This window comes from Panthera leo, chromosome D1, assembly GCF_018350215.1.
Source record: "Panthera leo isolate Ple1 chromosome D1, P.leo_Ple1_pat1.1, whole genome shotgun sequence".
NCBI classification, from domain to species: Eukaryota; Metazoa; Chordata; class Mammalia; order Carnivora; family Felidae; genus Panthera; species Panthera leo.
The window spans coordinates 70,214,067-70,236,577 of record NC_056688.1 but is presented as its reverse complement, the minus strand read 5'-3'; the positions used below and the strand labels follow the sequence as shown (position 1 = coordinate 70,236,577).

At 46.7% G+C, this 22,511-nt stretch overlaps 1 protein-coding gene across 2 annotated transcripts in view; it reads right to left on the bottom strand.

Annotated features, from left to right (window-relative positions):
• Positions 1-21,506, bottom strand: part of SPON1 (spondin 1) — a 258,254-nt gene extending 236,748 nt beyond the window's left edge. For both annotated transcript variants that reach the window (XR_006193702.1, XM_042905445.1), the window contains exons 1-2: positions 21,079-21,506; positions 1,145-1,251 (exon numbers count right to left, since the gene is read on the bottom strand). Coding sequence is in view for 1 of the 2 variants with exons in the window: in XM_042905445.1 (XP_042761379.1) it covers positions 1,145-1,251; positions 21,079-21,316 (345 nt within the window). In the remaining variant the exon portion in view is untranslated. The remainder of the gene's footprint in view (positions 1-1,144; positions 1,252-21,078) is intronic.
• Positions 21,507-22,511: the final 1,005 nt, after the last annotated feature.

Sequence of the window (22,511 nt, the reverse complement as noted above, 5' to 3'; positions counted from 1 at the left end):
TTCAGATTCTGTGTCTCCCTCTCTCTCTGCCCTTCCCCTGCTTGTATTCTGTCTCTCTCTCTCAAAAATAAACAAACATTAAAAAAAATTTTTTTTGTTTAACACAGGATTCAAAATGACAACCTGGCTACAAAGGATTAAAAGATGTCTTTAGATGGGGGAGATATTTTGGGGCAGGGCCCTCTGTGGAGCCCACAACTTACACTAGGATTCCCCAACAGTCAGCTATGGGTGTTAAGTATTTTTCTTGAGCTCTTTTTTTTTTTTTTCTGAGTTTGCAAACGTCAGATAAAAATGGATTCTAGAACAATGGAAATTTGAGATGAGAAATGGTTGCGGCAAATTTGGCCAAGCCTCCTCCTAGGATGGCCCCAGTCCTTCTGGGACATGTTCTGACGACTGGATGGCCTTTTTCTAAACCTCTGAAAGGGGATGATGTTCCCGCCACTTCCCTTGGAAGAATATTCCACGGTGAAATATGACTCACTGTCAGGGCCCTTGCCTTTGAGATTCTCTTTCTTCTCTTGACCCACTTTCGTCTGGCCGTGCCCTTTTGTACAAAGTCAAACGCAGCCTCCCCTGGAGAAGGTTGTTCTGTGAGGACTGACATTTAAAGACCATTACCACCTCTCACACTCAACCCTGTTCATTTAGCCAAGCAAAGCATGTTTAATTCTTTTAATCTCCTCTCATAAATCAATCTCTTCGTTCCCTTAATAGTCCTTCGCCTATGCTTTGAATTCCTTCCAGTCTGGCCATCCTAAGCTCTTGTTCCATTTATACTTGAGACTTGCCAGTCAATCACAAATGGCTCTCGGGGAAAAACAGCCAGGCCTGCCAGGGCTCTAAGTGCTCTCACTGTGCTGGGCTGTCTGCAGTCCCCCAGGCACTGGGAGTCCAGAGAAGATCCCTTCCTGGTAGCCAATCCCGAAGGCCTGGAAGCAAGCTTGAGACATTTGCCACCTACACCATTATGGGTCCTTCAATCCTGGCCCATCTGATCCAAGGTCAAGGGAACTTCCCGAGAAGCTACCTCAGACACCTGTACCTCTACTGTCACTCAAGCTCCTCAGTATGTCCTTCTTTCCCCTAGCTTTTACCCACAAGGGCACGAGGGCAACAGAGGAGCCCAGAGGAGTCTTACCTGGAAGGTCCCAGCATGGTCTTCTTCCTTATCACCCTCTCTGTTCTCTTTGAGGGCAATTAATGTGAATCCTCTGAAGTAGGATGGTGGGGCAGCTGAAAGGGTTACTGTGGAGAGAGGAGAAAGCAGATCATAAGCACAGGAATCAGCTGGCTTCCATCTGACAAATGAATGTTGGTGAGTTCTCCATCAACAAGCCAGACCTGTGGGTTGGAGGGGCAGCAGACAGTGGAAAAGCCTCATTCCTTTGAGTAGTGAACTTTTGCTCTCCACCCCGTTCCTCCTTACATTTCAGAACCTGCAAAATGCCTGAACTATGATCTCAGTTGGGCCTCCTTGAACCAACAAAGGCTTTGGTGCACTCTCTCTCCCGGTAGCCACAATTTGAAAAAGATAGTCCCTGGTCAGGGGCACCTGGGTGGCTCAGTCAGTTAAGTTTCTGACTTCAGCCCAGGTCATGATCTCACGGTTTGTGAGTTTGAGCCCTGGTTCAGGCTCTGTACTGACAGCACAGAGCCTGGAGCCTGCTTCAGATCCTCTGCTCCCTCTCTCTCTGCTGTTCCACTGCTTGCACTCTCTCTCACTCTCAAAAATAAATAAACATTAAAAAAAAAAGAAAAAGAAATCCCTGGTCAGCAACCTCAATCTTGACAGTTATCTAATGTTACACTTCCAAAAGAAATCTAGCCGCTCACAGCCCAAACTCCCTTACAAAGTCCTTTGGGGCAGAGAATGCTGTGTGTTTTCCAAAATATACTTCCTATTTCTTGTAAGCGCTCAGCTAGACCACTTTCCCAGCCTCCCTTGCAGTTAGGTCTGTTTGCGTTCTGCCAAGGGAAAGCACGGATGGACGGGATGCATGCCACTTTCTGCTTGGCCCACACGAACTTTCCACAGGATCTTCCAGTCTCCCTCTCCCACCTATGCCTGCAGAATGCAGCGGATCCAACAGAAGATCCAACAGAAGGTGTCCTGGGAGAAGATGGTGGAGTCGCAAGATAGAAGAAACCAGGGTTTCTGAATAGCTACACAGAGAATCACCCACTGACCAGAAACATCCATCTTGTACTTTGTCTGAACTGGAAATAAACTTATATTGTGGGGGATTGTTTGTTACAGCAGCTGGAGTTCTATGAATCCACATCATGCTCTTCCTTCTCACATCTACCCAGATAACTTCGTTTTCATTGAATCTAGCTCAAGGGCCTTCTCAGCAATGATGGTCACCCCTCCCTTTGTATCCCTAGCACCTGGCACAGAGCCTGATGTCTAATAGATGCTCAATTCAAGTTTCTTGAAATTTATATAAATTGGGATTGGAATTACTGTCTGGATTAAAGTGCTAAGATTCTGGCCTTTAAACACAGAGTTATAGAGCCTTAGAGCCTTAAGCTCTAGAGACTTAGACTCTTAGAGCCTTAAGCTGTTTCAAGAACCCTCCATTCCAGCCTTCTAATTTCACAGACAGGAAACAAAGACACAGAGAGGTCAACAGACACCCCAAGGCAGTAAGAGCACCCACAAAGCAGACTTAGGGCCAGACTCCTTTTCCCCAGTTTAGCATTCCACCCATGGTTGCATATATGGAGTATATCTGAGTATGGATATTCTACAAATGTTAGGTTTTAAAATTTTAAAAATCAACTTAACATATACCATTTATGTGATTCTGAAAAGCAACCCCCTGTCAGGGAGGGGCATTCTAGTCTTCTGCTTTCAGTCCTAAAAATAAAGGACCCTCAAATTCCAAAAATTAAAACACCTTTCTTGGACCATGCACCAGCAGCCCATTAGCCCCAACACAACGACATCTCAGGAAAGAACTCTGAGAACCAAAGATTGCAAATCTCATGCTATAATTGGTCAGTTCATCCCACAAAAGTAAAAGAGCATTCTGATTGGCTACTGATGTCTATCGAAAGGTCAGACAGACCTTCTTAGTAAGGAAGAAAGGGTGAGAGAAAAAGCACAGTACAATAGAGTAAGAAAAGTAGGGTGCTCACCAGTGGCAAGCAGAAAATGATGATTATGATGTCAGAAGAAAGAGCTGAGATCTCTGAGGGACAGACAGACAGCCCTAAAGCAGTCTGAGGGTGTCTAGAGTGGGGTGGGAAATGAACAAACAAAACCAAACAGAAACAGACTCACAGGTACAGAGAACAATTTGGTCGTTGTCAGAGGGGAGGGGAGGGGAGTGGGGGAATGGGTGAAATAGGGGAAGAAGAGGACAAGTTACAAAATTCCAGCTATAAAATAAACAAAGACATGGGAATGCAATGTACAGCATAGGGAATATAGTTAATAATATTGTAAAAACTTCATATGGTGACAGTAGCTATATTTATCATGGTGATTGCTTTGTAATGCAGAGAAATGGTGACTCACTATGTTGTGCACCTGAAACTAATATAATATTGTATGTCAACCACGCTGAAATTAAAAGCACCTATAGGTGGGCATAATAACAGCACTCACCTCAAAGTATCAGTGTGAAGCATAAACGAATTAACACACAGAAAGTTATTAACAGCATGCCTGGAATATACTAGGCACTTAATAAATATTAGCCCTTATTGCCAGTGATGAGATTATCACATTGCATTTTGTGGATAAGTGTTCGTCTACCTATTCATTAAGTCCTTCAAAAGCAAGAGCCACATCTGAGCTCAGCACAGTGATTAGCAGAGAGTTGATAACGCAATTAAGTTTACCGAACTGTGTTCATGGACTGGTAAACTCTATATTATAAAGATGTCAGTTCTTCTCAAATTGATTTATAAATGTAGTGCAGTTAGATTAAATTCCCATTGTGTTTTTTGTGATATGGACAAGTTGATTCTGAAACATACATGAAAATGCAAAGCACCAAGAATGTCCAAGGCAATCTGAAGAAAGAAGTGAAAAGTTGGAGGACTTGTACTACTAGATACCCAGACTTACGGAGCTACAGAAATTCAGCCGGGCTACTATAGCAAGGAAAGAAAAAGAGACCAGTTGAACTGTTTGGGGTCCAGAAAAAGTTCCACAAGTCTATGGAAACTTGCTGTATGATTAAGGATCTCCTGCAGAGCAGTCAGGGGGAAAAGATAATACCTTCAGTAAATGGTATGAGGACCACTGGGTAACTATATAGAAACAGGTGAATCTTGACCTTGCACATCATACGCAGAATAAACTTCACATAGACGATAGAGCTAACTGTGAAGAATAAAACAGCAAAGATTTTAGACGTGAGCCTAGGATAAAATATGAATGATCTTGGAGTCAGAAAGATTTTTTTTAAGCAGACATAAAAAAGAAAATAAAAACAGTGACGATAAAAGAGAAGATACATAAATGGGTTGATGTAAAAATTTTGCCCAACAAAAGACATCATCAGGAACAAGTACGGCACAGTGTGGAAGAAGATATTTGCAACGCATATCACCATCAGTTGACTTTAATCCAAAATATATAAAAACTTTCAGATCAATAAAAGAAAGACAACCCAATAGAGAAAAATAGGCACAACACATGAACTAATGCTACGTAAAAGAAGGTGCCCAAATGGCCAAAAAGCATATGAAAAGACACTCAACCTCGTTAGTGAACAGGAAAATAAAAATTAAATCCACAATAAATTACTTCTGCATTTCCACCAGATTGACTAAATGTAAAAGGATTAACAGTATCAAATGTTAACTGGAACTTTCACACACCGTTGAACCGAAAATAAGCAATTTTCACTGGAAAACTCTTTGGCAGTATTTACTGAAGCCGAACATATACAGACCCTATGATCCAGTGATGTCACTCCTAAATCAACAGGAATGCATACATATGTGTACCAAGTAACATCTATCAGGTTATAGTAACATTGTATTAGCACCCAAATGGAAACTCAGTGTCAATCATCAGTAGAATGGATATGTAAACTGTGACATATACATATAATTGAATGCCCTGTGGTAATGAAAACGAATTACTGCTACATACAACAAAAGGATAAATCTTGGGGCACCTGGATGGCTCAGTCGGTTAAGCGTCCAACTTCGGCTCAGGTCACAATCTCACGGCTCGCGAGTTCAAGCCCCGCGTCGAGCTCTGTGCTAACGGCTCAGAGCCTGGAGCCTGCTTTGGATTCTGTGTCTCCTTCTCTCACTCTCATTCTGTGTCTCCCCTGCTCTCACTCTGTCTCAGTCTCTGTCTCTCCCTCAAAAATAAATAAATAAATATTTTTTAAAAAAACCAAAGGAATAAATCTCATAAATATAATCTTGAATGAAAGAAGACATATAAAATAATACAAAGGCTATGATTACATTTATATATTTGTGTGAAATCCAAAAACATACAAAGTAGGGGCACCTGGATGGCTCCGTCGGTTGAGCATCCAACTCTTGATTTTGGCTCAGGTCATGAAGCCAGGGTCATGGGATCGAGCCCGGCATCAGGCTCCCACTGAGCATGGAGTCTGCTTGGGAGTCTCTCTCTCACCCGCTGTCCCTCTCCCCTACTCATGCTCAGTTTCTCTCTAAAATAAAAAAAAAAATTTTTTTTTAAGTAATCTACGATGCCAGAGGTCAGGGCAGTGGTTACACGCGTGGCAAAGTGGAGTGAGAAGTGATTTGCAGGTGGCACAAGGAATGCCTCTGGAGTGCTGATCATGGTCTGTTTCTTGATCTCAGGCCCACTGCATGAGCATGTTCAATGTGTAGTAATTCACTAAGCAGTCCAATTTGTGAACTTTTCCATATGTAAGTTATATTCTGGTACAAATGTTATTCAGTGATGTTTCTGAATGATAAATATGCCCCTTTCTGTACATCTGTGCATTACACTTAAAGGGCTCATCATAAACTTGGTTTCCCAGAAACCAAGGAATGATGCATTCCTATAGGTTAAAAAAAAACAAAACAAATCTAAGGTTTTCCTCTACCTCATTGTATGTAACACACAGGACGGAGGCTCTGGAGGCTGAACTCAGAGTGGGGTTTCAACCTGAAATTATCACTGGTGATGACGGTATTCCACAGTACAAGCTGAAGGAAGACAGGAGATCCCATCCCTCCAAGGACCCATTAATGCGACCCTCTCCTGAAAGGCACAAATGTGCAGTATGTTCTGAGTTCCAGTAATGACTGAAGATGACTGCTTGGCAATAAATAATAGAATCTTCTCTCTAATGACTCCTCCCTAGTGCCTCCCAAGAGAGGCCATTAAGAGACCCAAGAAATGCAAGGAAAATGCTGATGAAGGTTTAGGAAAAAAAAAAAAAAGTCCATTCAGAGCCATCCTGTGAGCACATACAGGGAACTGGTTAAGAGCAAAGATTTTGGATTAGAACCCTAGAGCTATCATTTATTAATTACATGACCTCTGGCAAGTTATTTCACCTCCCTGTTCCCTCATTTTTAAAAGAAGCTAATGATACTGCCTTTCTTATAGGAATGTGGAGGGGATTAAATAAACATCTATCACAGCGCCTGGTACATAAAGGATTCAAGAGTTGTAAAGGATGCCGATGGCCACTGGCACTGGGGATGTTGGAGCTGAAGAAGATGATGATGAAAATGATAAAGACCAGGATGTTCAGCAGGCCGATCAACCGGCAACGGGTTTCCAAAAGCTGGTCCTCAAGGACAATGACTGAACCTCCAAAGAAAAACGCTAGCAGGTGCCAGTAAAGGACCCCTGAGAGGGCTGCAAGGAAATAAAGGTCTTTGGGGATGATCCTCACAGGGTCAGGGTATGGGGAGCTCTGGGTAAGCCCTTATCGTGAACAGAGCCTTCATTTTTCTGAATGCCTCTCACCCAATTTTAATTACACACTTATTTGTGAGTTATATGTTAAATGCTGGTCTCCCCTAATAACCTGGAAGCTCCGTGAGAGCAGAGACCAAGTCTGTCTTAAGCTGCACGGTCTTTTTAGCATTGAGCGTGCCTTTTCACTCACAATAAATGCTCAATAAACGCTCATTGAGTGTTTGTCCCCTTGGTCCCTCCTTCAAAGTTTCCTCCTCCAAAGCTACCATGTGTAGTATTCAGCCCCTCATCCCTTTGTTACTAAGCACTTTGTGCCTGCCCAGTGCTATGCACCTGGAGACAAAAAAAAAAAAAAAAAAAAAAAAAAAAAAAGATACGACCTCTCCCTCTAGGAGCATTCAGTCTAAGAGCTGGGAGGAAAAGACACATCAGCGGATATTTTTTATAACATACGGTGGGTGTTATGGATGTGTGGATAATTTGCTCTGGGATGCCAGAGGAGGGAGCATCTGGGTCTAATTTGGGAGTCAGTCAGAGGGGGCTTCAAGGAGGAGGTAGCATTTGAACTCCAAGTGGAGTGAGGAATAAGAGTTTGTCAAGTGGACAAGAGACTAACAGCACTCCAGGTACAGGGAAAGGCATGATGAGACAGTCTTGGCCTTGGAAACCAGAACTATTTCTGTATTTCATAAATTGCAAGCTGGAAGGGACAGGGTGATAAGAGGTCAGGGGAAGAAGGTAGGGGATAGACACTTAAAAGCCTTCAAAGCCTTGCTAAAAAGGGTGGATACCTCCCTGGAGGTGACGAGGGGCCCCTAAAGGGTTTGAGTTAGGGAATGTCATATTCAGATTTATGTTTTAGGAAGAGCAGGCTGGAAGTTGTATGATTATTGAATTACAGCCTTTCCCTGAAAACCCGTGGCAAGGGCCTCCTGGTCTGCCTTGCTGATATGAGGACTGATGTTTCACCCTCCAGCCTAGCCTTAACTTGCTACCTAAGGTTGAGTTCTCCTCATCCTTGGGTACACTTGCCATCTGAAAATCCCAACCCCCAAACAGCTTTCTGGGTCCTTCAAGTGTCAGTGTGTCAACCATTTAACATGAACTCTGGGTTTCAGATTCCCTGGCCCTAACCTCAGTGAAAAGATCCTGAGCCAGATCCCAGCTCTCTCCACCTGCTAAATGGCACTGAGATGCCCCAGTGTTCATGCCCCACACATCAACTACAGGGAACTTTAACTTCTGCCTTAACTTGCAACCTGGGGTTACAAAGACTGCTGGAGCAGTACACAAGCCACAGCGGTCCCCTCCCTGCTGTGCAGGACTTTCAGAACACGGGAAGATTCGATGCACATGCTTCACTTAGAAATTGGCACGGCGCACCTGGGTGCCTCAGTCAGTTAAGCGTCTGACTCTTGATTTCAGCTCATGATCTCGCAGTTGGTGAGTTCAAGCCCCGCATTGGCTCAGTGCTGATAGCCCGCTTGGGTTTCTTTCTTCCTCACTCCCTGCCCCTCCTCCACTTGTACTCTGTCTCTCTTTCTCTCTCTCTCAAAAAAAATCCATTAGGGGCGCCTGGGTGGCTCAGTTGGTTAAGCAGCCGGCTTCGGCTCAGGTCATGATCTCACGGTCCGTGAGTTCGAGCCCCGCGTCGGGCTCTGTGCTGACAGCTCAGAGCCTGGAGCCTGCTTCAGATTCTGTGTCTCCCTCTCTCTGACCCTCCCCCGTTCATGCTCTGTCTCTCTCTGTCTCAAAAATAAATAAACGTTAAAAAAAAATAAAAAAAAAATCCATTAATGATAATAAAAAAATAAATTGTCACAATTGAGCCCACCCAGCCAGGATGAGGCGGAAGGAGATGGTATTGATGGGTTGGCAGATGGGAAGGCAGGGCTAAAAGTCTAAAACAAGTGTGATGGTGGGCTTGGCCCACTCTGTTTCCCTGGATGGTCTTCTGTAGCTAGTGCTCCAGAATTCCCAGGCAGAGGTGAAACAAGTCCCATTCCAAATTAAATATCACACATATCTAAAATTGAAAACTGGATGTAGCTAACAGATCTGGGTTCGAATCTCTCCTGTTTACTATGTGTAACCTTTGGCAAGTTACTTAACCTCTCGAGGTCTCAGTTTCTAATCTCCTGTAAAATGACGGTCTTGGTACTTATCTCATTGTTATTATGCCAACAAATGAATTAATATTCATAATAATAAGTGTACATATATGTTTGTTAAATTAATAGGATACATTCAAAATAAATCATTCTCCTCCATAAAATAGGGATCATCATTATCATCTCATGGGTTTGTTATAAGGATTAAAGGTGGGAATGTATATGAAGCACAATGCAACAGCCCAATGGAAGTTCATTCTTTCCCACATATGCTACCTCTTCATGGGATGGCTGGGAGCCAGATGCATGGGTCCTGAGCTGACCATTACGCGGATGGGAAGAGGGATGGGTGGGAAGGAAGCTCCTGGAGACTTGGTGATGTGTCAGCCAAGAGAATGTAGCTGGGGGTATGGGTGAGGGCAGGAAGCACGGAGGGACATACACTCTCCAGGAGCCCCACTTCTTATCCTACTCAGACAATGGGATCTCTGGGGCTGGCGACAATAGCACCCCCTCTCCCTCCTGAAACATAATGTCACAGAAGTGACTGTGGCCCAAATTTAGTCTCTCTCCACACCCCATTCCCCTGCGTCTGTGACCCAAGATGGGCCAATCAGAATCCTCCCCCAGGGTTTTTCCAGTTTGGAATTAATGGGACCAGGGCTTTTCTTTTAGTTACAGGACTAACTGAAAGATTTTTCATGGAAGGTTCTTGGCAGCTATAGCCCTTGTTATTTGGAGAAAGTTTATCTGTAGTAAGAAAAATGAGGACAACACACAGAAACACAGCCAAGAGATATGGGATGGAAAAAGTGACACAGACAAGGTAGAAGGGAGAGATGGAAGGGAGAGATGGAAGGGAGAGATGGAAAGGAGAGAGGGAGGAGAGAACCCTTTTGGGTCCCTAGATCCATTTATACCTGAAGCCAGACCCGCCCCTAGACTTTCCAAATATGAGACTCAGTAATTCTCTTTCTGCTTTAGTTAACTTGACTTTGTTCCTGTCATGTTCTGTGGAAAGAGTCTTTACTAACTTTGAAACAAAGAAAGAAAATAATTCTGCCTAAACTATACAATTCATTAGCAGGCTAGGGAAATGATATTTGTGGCTTAACTGAGGTGGTTGACGAGGAAGGTGGCAGTTGATACTAAAATGCCACTGAGATGACAGCAAACCAGTTGACTTTGAAAGTATTGAACTAGATGTCAACTTCAGGGAAAGACTCAAGGGATGTCAAGGGAGCCCCTTGCTCAACATTCTTATCAACTTTGATAAAGATTTCTAAGACTGCTTATCAGAATTGTAGATAATCCAAAATGAGATTACATGGATAAGTCACTCAGTGACAGAATCCAGATCCACGAGTGGCTGACAGCTACAGGGATGGACCCAAACATTCTGGATTACGTCTGAGGAAGACCAAGACCAAGACCAAGACCAAGTTAGGAGGAATCACGTCAAATCTTACATTCAAAGACCAGTCACACCAGTTGAGGGAGAGGAGGGAAGCAAGCCTTCCCAGCGGCTCACAGGAATTTTTGCTGGCTGCAAGCTCAGCGTGATCCCAGAGCGCTGCGAAAATAGCAAACACAAGACCTGGCAAGCTTAACACAAACACAGCCCTCAGGACAAGGGAGATAATCATCCCCCATGTTCTATCCCTATCAGAGCACATCTGGGGTACAAAGTGCAAGGGGACAAGAAACAGCATCCTATAACGAATGGCTGAAGAAATGGGGCATTTTGGCCAGAAGTCATAGTTTCTATTTCTTCACAAACACCTCAATGGCTGACATATGGCCAAGGGGAGACCTCATTTGCTCGACTCCAAAGAACAACCTGGACCGATGAGCGGAAGTTACATGGAAGGGACATGTTGGCAAGAGAAAAGTACAACCAGGTCAACCATGGCTCAGGCTCTGCCAGCTTTGAGCATCACCTAAAGGAAGCTCATGATTCTTCTCTCTCCAACGCTTCACTGCCCAGACAGGGGGAGGCTGCTGTCACTCCAACTTTGGGGACATCCTACTGGCCACTGTACTCGGGTACAGGATAGGCAGTGATGTGACCAGGTGCTAATGTATGTGGAGCACAGGAGGCTGGGGTGGAGCGAGGAGAGGTTGTGATGGGGAAACGTGGGCATAGAAAAGTGACCATCTTTTGGCCGCCTTCTCTCTGTGTCTCCTCATCTTGTTTTATTTTTTATTCTTATTTTTTTTCATAATGTGTTTTTTATTTATTTTTATTTTTTTAATATATGAGATTATTGTCAAATTGGTTTCCATACAACACCCAGTGCTCATCCCAAAAGATGCCCTCTTCAGTGCCCATCACCTCCCCTCCCCTCCCTCCCACCCCCCATCAACCCTCAGTTTGTTCTCAGTTTTTAACAGTCTCTTATGCTTTGGCTCTCTCCCACTCTAACCTCTTTTTTTTTTCCTTCCCCTCCCCCATGGGTTTCTGTTAAGTTTCTCAGGATCCACATAAGAGTGAAAACATATGGTATCTGTCTTTCTCTGTATGGTTTATTTCACTTAGCATCACACTCTCCAGTTCCATCCACGTTGCTACAAAGGGCCATATTTCTTTCTCATTGCCACGTAGTACTCCATTGTGTATATAAAGCACAATTTCTTTACCCATTCATCTGTTGATGGACATTTAGGCTCTTTCCATAATTTGGCTATTGTTGAGAGTGCTGCTATAAACATTGGGGTACAAGTGCCCCTATGCATCAGCACTCCTGTATCCCTTGGGTAAATTCCTAGCAGTGCTATTGCTGGGTCATAGGGTAGGTCTATTTTTAATTTTCTGAGGAACCTCCACACTGCTTTCCAGAGCGGCTGCACCAGTTTGCATTCCCACCAACAGTGCAAGAGGGTTTCCGTTTCTCCACATCCTCTCCAGCATCTACAGTCTCCCGATTTGTTCATTTTGGCCACTCTGACTGGCGTAAGGTGATATCTGAGTGTGGTTTTGATTTGTATTTCCCTGTCCTCATCTTGTTTTAAAAGAAAAAAAAAAAGAGAGAGAGAGAGATTATAGATTTCTGGAATCCAGCTCTTTGTTGGGGGTGGGTCCAGTGAAGCTGCGGTTAGTTTGTTTGTTTTACACTTTCCAAGTGATTCTGAAGCATAGCTAGGTTTGGACGCCACACAAATGACCCCACGAAGTGCTGATTCCAGGGAAAGTCACTTAATAATTGGTGTCGAAGTTTGATTGATCAATAATCCTCTCTGCTCTCTTCTCCCTTCAATCAAAGCCAGTGTCTGAAGCTGGGAGCCCCTTCCCTTTGCCCTTTTGCCGATTGTCCTGCTCTTCACCTCTGAACCATCAATGACCCAGCTTTTCACCATGCTGATCTCCTTCCTCTCAATAGTCTTTTTTTTTTTTTTAAATGTTTTTACTTATTTTTGAGACAGAGAGACAAAGCATGAGCAGGGGAGGGACAGAGAGAGAGGGAGACACAGAATCCGAAGCAGGCTCCAGGCTCTGAGCTGTCAGCACAGAGCCTGACGTGGGGCTTGAACTCATGGAGTGGAAGATCATGACCTGAAGTCGGACGCTCAACCGCTCAACCGACTGAGCCACCCAGGTGCCCCTCAATAGTCTTCACCTGGGACCAGCCATCTGCCTGCCCTCAACCTCCAGCCAATGCCCCCAGGGCACTGGGCATCTCTTCTCTCTGCTGCCTCCACCTGGAGCTCCTTGCCGTTGGTCTCCATCCCTGGTCTCACTTCTCTGGCTGAGAGAGAAACACTTTCTCTTGCTTCCATCTAGCTCTCTTAGCAGATCTCACACCAGGATTCTTCACTTTTTTTTTTTCAACAAATAAAGATTTAGTGCCTGTCATGTCCACAAACTGTTCTGGGTGCTAGAAATAAATGGCAAACAAGAAAGGACACAGTGCTTGCTCTCATGAAGCTTATATTCTAGCTTGAGGAGGCAGATGATAAACAAGATAATTTCAGAGAGTGATTAAGGGCTATGATGAAAATGAAATCAGGCAAAAGAAATGGGAAACATAAATTGGTGGTCAGAGAAGCCTATTTAAAGGGATAAAATCTGAGCTGAAACTTAAAAGACAAGGAGTGAGCCACATAAGGCTGAGCATTCTAGTCATGGAGAAGAGCATGTACAAAGGCCCTGGGGTGGGAATGAGTGAAAATCCAAAGAGTAGTGTTGCAGCTATGAGGTGAAGGAGGAGAAAGAACAGGAAGAAAAGAAAATGAAGAAGGATGAGGAGAAGGAGAAGGAAAAGAGAAGAGGGGGAGGGGAAGACGAGGAGGAGGAGGAGGAGGAGGAGGAGGAGGAGGAGGAGGAGGATTATAAGAGCTTCCTCTAGCTCTTAGAATCACCATCCCATTTTTATGGCCTGCTCCGAGTTTGCCCACCTTCCCACACTCCTATTCCCCCCACATGGTGCTTTGCTCCTGGAGTCTTTCCCTGCCCTTCTGCTGTCTCACAAAGTCCGCGAGGCATATTTGCAAATGTCCAGGCCACAATAGGAGATAGGGTTTGAGTTATTTCCCATGGGTCTTCTGGGCCTCAGCTAATCCACAGAGGTGCGTAGGCCCCTGTTTAAGTTTCCCTGAACCTTTCATGGCAGTTTTGAATATTCCATGCAAGTTAGAAGCTTTGTCTATGTAGAGCTCACAAGGACTTCTTGGCGATGTCACGGAATTCCTTACCTGCCCATCCCAGCCTCATCTCTAGCCCAGCCAAGACACCCTGTAGACATGGGAAATTTATACCAGCAAGAGCTGACCGGCCGGCCACACAGGAGGCTTCATGTGACATGGTGAGCTCCCTGACACGTAGGTGTTCCAGCAGATGTGCCTATGGTATAATCACGCACAACTGCACACTGTCAGAAGAAAACTAGAGGAAATGATACCTTCGATAATTCAGGCCACTTGCCACCCCATTCAATACATGCATGTGCCTGAGTGTGCATGGGAGGGGACTCATTCCCTCACTCCATCACAGTGAGTATTTTGTACCTGTCATGTCAGGGGTTAAGGACCAGCAAACCACCTGTTTTACCTGTTACTTGATTGAGGGGACACTGGTCTCTTCCAATGCGGGAGGGGCAAATGGAAGTCCTGGACTTATTAAGAAATGTCAGTGTGCTTCTATTCCTCATTAACAGAACTGTCTGGAAGGAGACATGAATGAGGCTACATTGAATCCAGTACCCATGTTCCTACTGACATACAATTTGAAAGGATTTTTAAGGAATAATATTTTTGGCATCATTTTATTTTTAATTTCTTTAAATGTTTATTTATTTTTGAGAGAGAGAGAGAGAGACAGAGCATGAGCATGAGTGGGGGAGGGGCATAGAGAGAGAGGGAGACACAGAATCCAAAGCAGGATCCAGGCTCCGAGCTGTCAGCACAGAGCCCAACGCAGGGCTCAAACTCACAAATATGAGATCGTGACCTGAGCCGAAGTCGGACGCTCAACCAACTGAGCCACCCAGGCACCCCAAGGAATAATTTTGGCTTATATGATTTTTTGCTTTCCATGGTGCCTCTTGAATCTAACCCTCAAATAAGATGGGGCTCCAGTCTACTCAAATTGTCTCATTTTCTTTCAGAATATATATCCCTGTGAGCTTTTCTTTTTCTTCTCTTTTAATTTCTTTTCCCTCCCCCTCCTCCTTCTTCCTGCAACTCCCTTTCTTCTTCCTTCTTCTTCCTCCCTCTACTCCTCCTCCTCCTTCTTCTCTCTCTTGTTTTCTGTTTTATCCACTTCCTCCTTATTCCTTTCTTTCCTTAGAGCTTCCACCTTTATTGAGGGAGAGGGTGAGATAGAACAGGTCACTCTGACATACTGGCCCTTTTTTCTCCTCTCAATATGAAACCTATCAATACCACACACACACACACACACACACACACACACACACACACACACCCTAACACTCCTTCCATCCTGACTCATTTAGCAAGTATATAAACTTTACATGCTGTTGGGAAGACCATCTAGATACATTTTACTGGATGAGAGGACATGAAATGCTGTGCTTTTAGATGACTATGCATTAAAACATGTGGCAGAGATAGCTAATTGTCCCTTTAAATCCATTTTCACCTTCATTCTTTTGGGGAAAAAAAATCCTTTCCCCAAGTTTTAGCTGGGCGTGTGGCTGTCTAGCTAAATGTTTTATTTCCCAGGCTCTCTTGCCGCTAGGTGTGGTCAAGTATCTAAATCCTCACCAGTGGAGTGTGTTTGGCAGTGCTGGGTGCAATTCTGGGTCACATCATTCAAAAGAAAGCTGTTTGCCCTCTACTTCCTTTCCCCCCCTGCACACTGACTGAAACTCACACGTGTTGGCAGTGAGCTGGCTGTTAACGGCTCTGATGAGAACACCCTACAACAGTACTGTCCAGTGAAAATAAGCTCCCGGCAGATGAAATTCACTGTATTTGTTAACAAGTATCCAGTAGGAATAAATGTAAAACAAGTAAAATTAATTTTAACAACATATTTTACTTAAGCTAATACATACAATTACCACTTCAATATGGAATCAATGTCAAAAAAATTATTGAGGGGCACCTGGGTGGCTCAGTCGGTTGAGCGACTGGCTCTTGCTTTTGGCTCAGGTCCTGGTCTCAGGGTTCATGGGATCGAGCCCCGTGTCAGGCTCTGCACTGACAGCGTGGAACCTGCTTGGGATTCTCTCTTTCTCTCTCTCTTTCGGCCCCTCCCCGCTCCCCTCAAAATAAATAAATAAATAAATAAATAAACACTTAAAAAATTATTGAGAAGTCTATTTTTCTTCCATCCTTATCTCTCAACCACCGGTGTGTGTCTTATACTCACGGCACATCTCAATTCGGACCAGCCACATTTCAGGTGCTGTAACTCCAGGCTGTCTATGGGACAGCAGAGCACTGGCGGATTACAGGGCAACACAGCAGAAGGAATCTGGGTTCCTGGTGGACCCCGTGGAGCAAAGCTGGCCATCATCTAGGACTTCCCATTTACCTCTTATTTTCAAAAAGCTGTATTTTGGGGTCTCTGTGAGACATGAGCTTCACCTATATCTTCAGTAATATAACATGGTAAGAGGTTTTCCTCCCCCACAGAAGTTAACATTGACCTGCATCTGACATTCTGTATGACAAGCAAATGGAGAGCAATAGTGAAAAGTTCTTGACATGCCAGCCCATGTATGTGAACTTATCAGCAATTACATCCTGCTGTTCCAGCTGAGTCAGCAGTGTGTATGGAGGAGCACCCAAATTTTAAACCCTGAAAAATCCCTATTTGATATGCTTTCATTTTTTTGTATGTTTTGATTTTTTTTTTTTTTTTGCATTTCATGAAACTCAAAGCAGTAAGCAATCTCTTTTAATTTTCATTATCAATTTGAACTACATACTTATTAAAAGGGGGCCAAGTTTAAAAAATAAAGTTATATAATAAAAAAGAGGAGAATGATACAAGAAAAGAGAAGTGGGAGGGACGACTTATAGTTAATTACACTATCAGCAGCAGCACTGAATTTTTAAAAACTCCACTAGATTAGACATAGTTTATTTAAAATACCTTATCCACTTTAAAATTCTCCAATTCTACACAGGTACTTTATGAACATCTAATTTTGTAGGCCTGGTCGTATAAGTTTGTGTGTAAGAATAAAACAACAATCAAATTAGGGTTTTTTTTTCCTATCCAATTTGTTTCTGTTTTCCCACAAACAAAAGGAACTGGCTAAAGATTGACAAGGTTGTTCATGTTCTAAATTAGTTCTCTAGTTTATGAGGAAATGCAATCCCAAAGTCTATAAAAAGGAAAAAAAGCAAATGTAAATAAGGAGCCATTGCTTTAGACTTTGTGTCCCAAGATATGTCAGTTATTGTCTTGATTTGTTGTTGCTGTTTTCCTTCAGTGAAGATTCACCATCCAGAATGCCGAGGGCAGCCATAGTTAATTCATTTTATTCCCTGTTCATTTTCGTGTGTCAATACAGGAGACCGGTTAAGGGAACAGATTTAGGAGTCAGACATCCCTTAGTCTGTATCCTGACTCCAATGATTACCAGCTGTGTGGTCATGGGCAAGTTATTAAACCTCTCTGAGACTTGGTCTTCTCATCTATAAAATAAGAATCATAATAAACTGCCTCAAAGTACTGGAAAGAATAAGTGAGATGAGTAGGAAGTATTTAACACCATGTCTCATCCAGTGTTTCTGCCAAGTATTTTTCTATTTCCAAAATAATCATCTTATAACATGTATTTTTTTTAAGCACCTACTCTATGACAGCTTTTCTTTAACATAGATTATTCCTGACTCTCACAGCAACACTGTAAGGGGTGGGGGGAGCACTCTCATTTCACAGCTGGAGAAATTCTAGCTCAGAGAGGTGAAGTGGCCTGCCTACGGTCACACAGCGAATATATGACTGAACAGAGGTCAAACATCAAAGCCTGTGCCCTTTCTGCCAGACTGAGGTGGGGCTCTCTGGGACACACAGTCCTGTGGCATTGTGCACCCCAGAGTGGGACAAAGAACGAGAAGGCCAAGCAGCTTTGGAGGTCTCCAAACCTCACAGTTTAGAATAAATCCCCCAATTATGCTTGAAGTTGGACAAGCTTTTGAAATCTCAACTGGACATTCTTTTCCCATCAAGTTCCTTGAAATTTCCCTTTAAAGAGCATCTAGGAAAAGCCACTCTCATTAGCCAGGGTCTGGCTTTATTTTCCTAATAAACAGATCTTTAGTCAGACAAAAGGGCCTCTTTTATTTTCAATCAATTCTTCAACATTTCAGCTGATTTTCTTCTATTTGGCTTGAAATTGTGATCTGGGAATGGCTGGTCCTGCAAATTGTCGTCCTATCAGGGAAGCCCCTTGAGGATCCTCAACTTGTTATTTTTAATCACTGTAATCTCCTTGTCAAAGGAGGCCATGGTCAGAAACAGAGCAGGCCTTTCAGAGCTTTTCTAAAGCACAGTTATTGCCAAGGGAGGGGGGACAGGGGGAAGAGGGAGGGAGGGGAGAGAGAAGCGGTGGGAGAGAGAAGGAAGTCCATATAGCACTAGCAACTTGGAAAAAGCTGAATAATAATCTCAATGGGATCCTGGCTGTTGAGAAGAAAGCCCGTGTGTGTGTGTGTGTGTGTGTGTGTGTGTGTGTGTGTGTGTGTGTGTGTGTATTAACAGCGACCATTATAATCCAGTGTAGAACATCTAAAGGAGATACTGGGGTGGGGGACATAGAGAGCAGAAGCTATTCAGGGATGAACTGGAATTGTGGGGATAAAGATTCCAGGCAGGAAAACAAGCCATTGATTCCAAGGCTTGTGAGGGGGCCTCAAGAAAAAAATAAAAAAAGCAAGCGGAACACCAGGGGAATGTTAACTTCCACGGCCCTAAGTCAATACCCTGAACAGAATGCATTAGATTTACCTTTAACATGATTATTCTAAGAGAGTATAAGCCAACAGAAAATGTCACAAACTAGGCCAGCGCCCTCTTCCTAACTTTGAGTGGCGGAACCAGGTTTGCTAATCTCAGGGTATTTACTCAGAAGGCCGGGAGCACGGTTTCCGTAATATCTTCCTTCCATGATCTCTTAGCCACCAGAAAGGAGAAATGGGGATTGCCGGCCAACAGCCTGAGTGGGGGTGTCACAGTCTGAAAGTCTAATGTGTAGGCTGGAACCACCTGTAGGGTAAAAGTCTAGAGCTCTCTCTCTCCCCTAGTCTCGGTTCTCACCTACTGGCCATGGACACTCTGGAAGCAGGAGCCTCTGTGTTCTGGTGAATACCAGGTGCCCCTCCTCCCCAGTGCTGGGGTACCTGCAGCCAGTGCTCAGGCCATCAGGGAGGATTTGTATGGGAAGAAAGGGCTGGTAGGACACTTGGTGTGGCCCCAGACTTGCCCAAATCATCTAAAAATATCTTCTTGGGCTCACAGTAAGAACAATCTTAGGTGAGGCTCCCAGTATGGAGAAATCATTCACTTACTCATTCCACTGAGTCACGAGGACTCAGCCACCATTCACTAGTAGACTGAATTAGAGTTCTGAGAACACCACTTTTAAACACACACACACACCACACCACACACACACACACACACACACACACACACACACATACCCCAAAAACAAATGACTAGGCAGGCACATCCCTCCGTTATCAAACCAATAAGGGCCTCATATCCAACTCAAACTAACACGTATTGGGGACCTCAGGCACACTCCTCTTTGTCAACTCACGTATTCGCTACAACCACCACAGAGGTTGGACAAACAGCTACTTACACCGCTGGGAAATAAGCTCAGAGAAATGAAAGGACTTGCACAAGGTCACACAGCTACTAAAACCAAGCCCATCTTACTCTAAAGCCGCCTCCGTCCCTGCCACGTGGAGCTTGGGCTGTTTCCCCAGGGAACCCGGATCCTCGGTTTTGGTGAGGCCTCCCTCAAGAGACCAAGAGGGTTCCGCCCGCCTTCCTCCGGTCCACGGAGAGGACGGGCTGTTCCCAGCCCTCAGAAAGGCTGTGGCCACACCCGCAGCCCCTCCACCCCGCCCGCTCCCTCCCTCCCGGGCTGGGCCGGGGGTTCCTTCCCCGCGCGGTACCGAGGGTCCCGCGGGCCGGTGCGCGGGGGTCAGAGGGGCTCCTCGCCACGCGCTGAGCGCCGCCACGTGCGGGGGGCGCTGGGGAGCCAGGTGGACAAAGTCGGGGACACGATCCCGGGGAACCGCGAGAAGCGTTCTGAGATGGGTAGCCCCTGCTTACGGTGGCCTGCGTGGCCCTGGCGCCCGCTGACAGTGGCCCAAACTTTCTCCAGTGTTCTCCAACCGCTTCCTCCCGCAGCCTCTGGGAACCCGGAAGGCGGGGATGCAAGGGCGGCGGCTGCGGGCCCACCAGCTGCCCCCCAAGACCCTCTCTTCCCTGCTAGGCACCAGAGCTGACTTACGGAGGCGCGGGGGAACACGCACCCCGCCACTCCCCGCCAGTGGGAGCCCAGGTGAGACCCGGCGGGCTTCCTTCCCTGCCCTAGGTCCTGTCTCCCAACTGGAGAACGGCAGCTTCTACGCCGGGAAACGATGTCTGGGGAGACGATCCGCCGCGGAGAGAGGCGGTGGGCCGTGGGGATGGAGTCAGGGGTCTTCAGGTCTGCGCGGGTCGCGCGGCGCTCCTGCCCAGGAGGCGCTCACCTGCCGGGACATTCCCTCCCCGCACTCCCTAAAGCCAGCGCTCCGCGGAGGAGCGTAGGCGCGACATTCCCGCGGCGTGGAGCCTCGGGGTGGCTGGAGCAAGGGTCCCCGGCCTCCAGGGAGCAGGCCTCGGGAATGTGAGCTTCCCTTTCCGACTTCACCGGGTTTCGCTTCCCTCTCCGAACCCACCCACAGCTCCTCGGAGGCCCGTTCCATTGGGAGCCTGTCCTAAAAATCCACACTCTTCTCCCCCGCCTGGGACCATCGGAGAATAATTTGGAGTTCTTTCCGGGGGCCCTTACGAAAGCTTCAGACTCTTCCTCCCCTCCTCCCCGTGCCCCACGACCAGTCAAGGGAGAAGTCCCTTTTCCTGAAGGCATTTGTCCAAGGAAGCTGCAGTGACCACCCCGCCTGGGGCCCGTCTGGGAGAAGCTGGTATCCTCCCCTTCAGGGATGGGAGAGGGGAAAGCCAGTTCCCCACCTTGCCTGGGATCCGACTGGGAGACACCAGGCTTCCCTCCGCTCCAGCGGCGGATCTGGAGGAAGGCGGGTTTTCACTGCTCTCCCGGAGCGGGCCGGGGGAGAAGCCAGGTTCCCTCCCAGCCAGGCTGGCGTAGCGCGTCGCTCAGCTGCAGCCCACGCCCGGGAACCGCGCGTCGGAGATGGGGCTGCCCAGCCTGGCTACGACCCCCGCGACGGCCCCGGACGCTGGCCCGGGAGCGGCGCGGAGCTCGCGGCGAGAGGGGCTGAGGGCAGCCAGGACACAGGGCCCTCGCCGGGCTGTGCCGGCACCGTGCGCCCCGGGACCGTGCGCCCTCCTCCGGCACCGCGCGGTCGGCGCCCTTCCGGGGGCCGGGTCCCGCGCCCCTAGCTCCACGCCGGGCCACTTACCACGGTAGCTGATTCCCGGCTTGTAGAAGTCGGGGTCGCCCTCCACGCGGAGGCTGAACTCGGTGTAGCCCTCGCGCCGCGTTCCCTGGGCGCGCAGGATGCGGCTGCAGTAGCCCTCCGACTTGGGCACTTTGTCCAGGGTCTCGTCGGAGAAGGCCAGCGCCGCGGCCAGGGGCAGTGCCAGGGCCAGCAGCGCTGGACTCCGGCTCAGCCTCAGGGGCGCCGGGGACAGCCTCATCCTCGCGGGCGTCCAACTTTGTGCCGCTGCCGCCGGCCCTCGCCACGCGACTCCTGCCCGAAGGGGTCCCCGTGGAAGCGAGACCAGGCGGAGCCCGGGCGGGGAGCGGGAGCTGGGAGCCGGCGCTGGCGACAGGGAGACCGTGCGGGTCTCGGCTTGGCGGCTGCCGAGCTGCGCCGCGCTGAGCTGAGCTGAGCGAGCAGAGCCGCGCGAGGAAGGGAGGGCGGCGGCGGAGGGGGAGGAGGGCGGGCTGATTTTGCCCAGATCCCCGAGCGCAGCGCTGTTTTGTTTCCGAGCTGGCGATTAGCGGCGCGGCGGTGTTGATTTTGCGACGCTAGATTCCCAGGGTCTGGCGAGGATATCATAAGGCACAGGGACACTGCGGGATCTGTCCCGCCACCAGGAAGGCTGCTGCCCCAACCCCAGCTACACCTTTGCACCCTGCGGAGTAGAGGGCTCCCAGGAGAGAAAGACTGGAAACTAACTTTTGTTGCGCACCTACTTTGTGCCTACCAATATGCTGGGTGTCTGGCTCACGGTATCTGCTCATCTGCTACGCTCTCCCTGCACACGACAAACGTGACAGCAATTTCACTCATTTTACAGATGAGCAAACTGAGGCCTGCAGCCGACCAATTAAGGCGGGGTTGGATGCCACGACTGACTCTATTGCTCTTTTGGAACAGGTCGGACTGGAGGATGAGAAAGGAGCAGCATGACTCATCCAACTGCGCCTAGTAGGCACAGCGCCTACGGCCTGTAATATTTTTGGAGACTCCTGAATATATTTTCTTTAAAATCAGAAGGAAAAAACATTTAGGGCTAATAAAATGTTATATATAATATCAATGTATTTCTATTTACACCTACACAGTCATAAAATATAACGTTGACTGTTGTTTTATGAAGGAAGGAGACCCCAAGGACAGAAATGCCTAAGGCCCAGGAAAGTCCTCATCTAGGCCTAGAAAGGAGTTTCAAATGGTTCAAAGAAAAGCCTGTGTTTTCTTGGCTTAGATTTTTGTCCCCAGTGACTGATTTTTAGAGAGGAACTGAGCCTGAGGCACCAGGAAAAGGCCCAGGTGCAGGAATCTCTCCCAGTGTTTCCCTGGAGACAAACTTGAATCAAACCTTAGTTGTGTCATTCACCCATGTGAGATGTTGGCGAGTTATTTTGTCTCTCCAACCTTGAGTT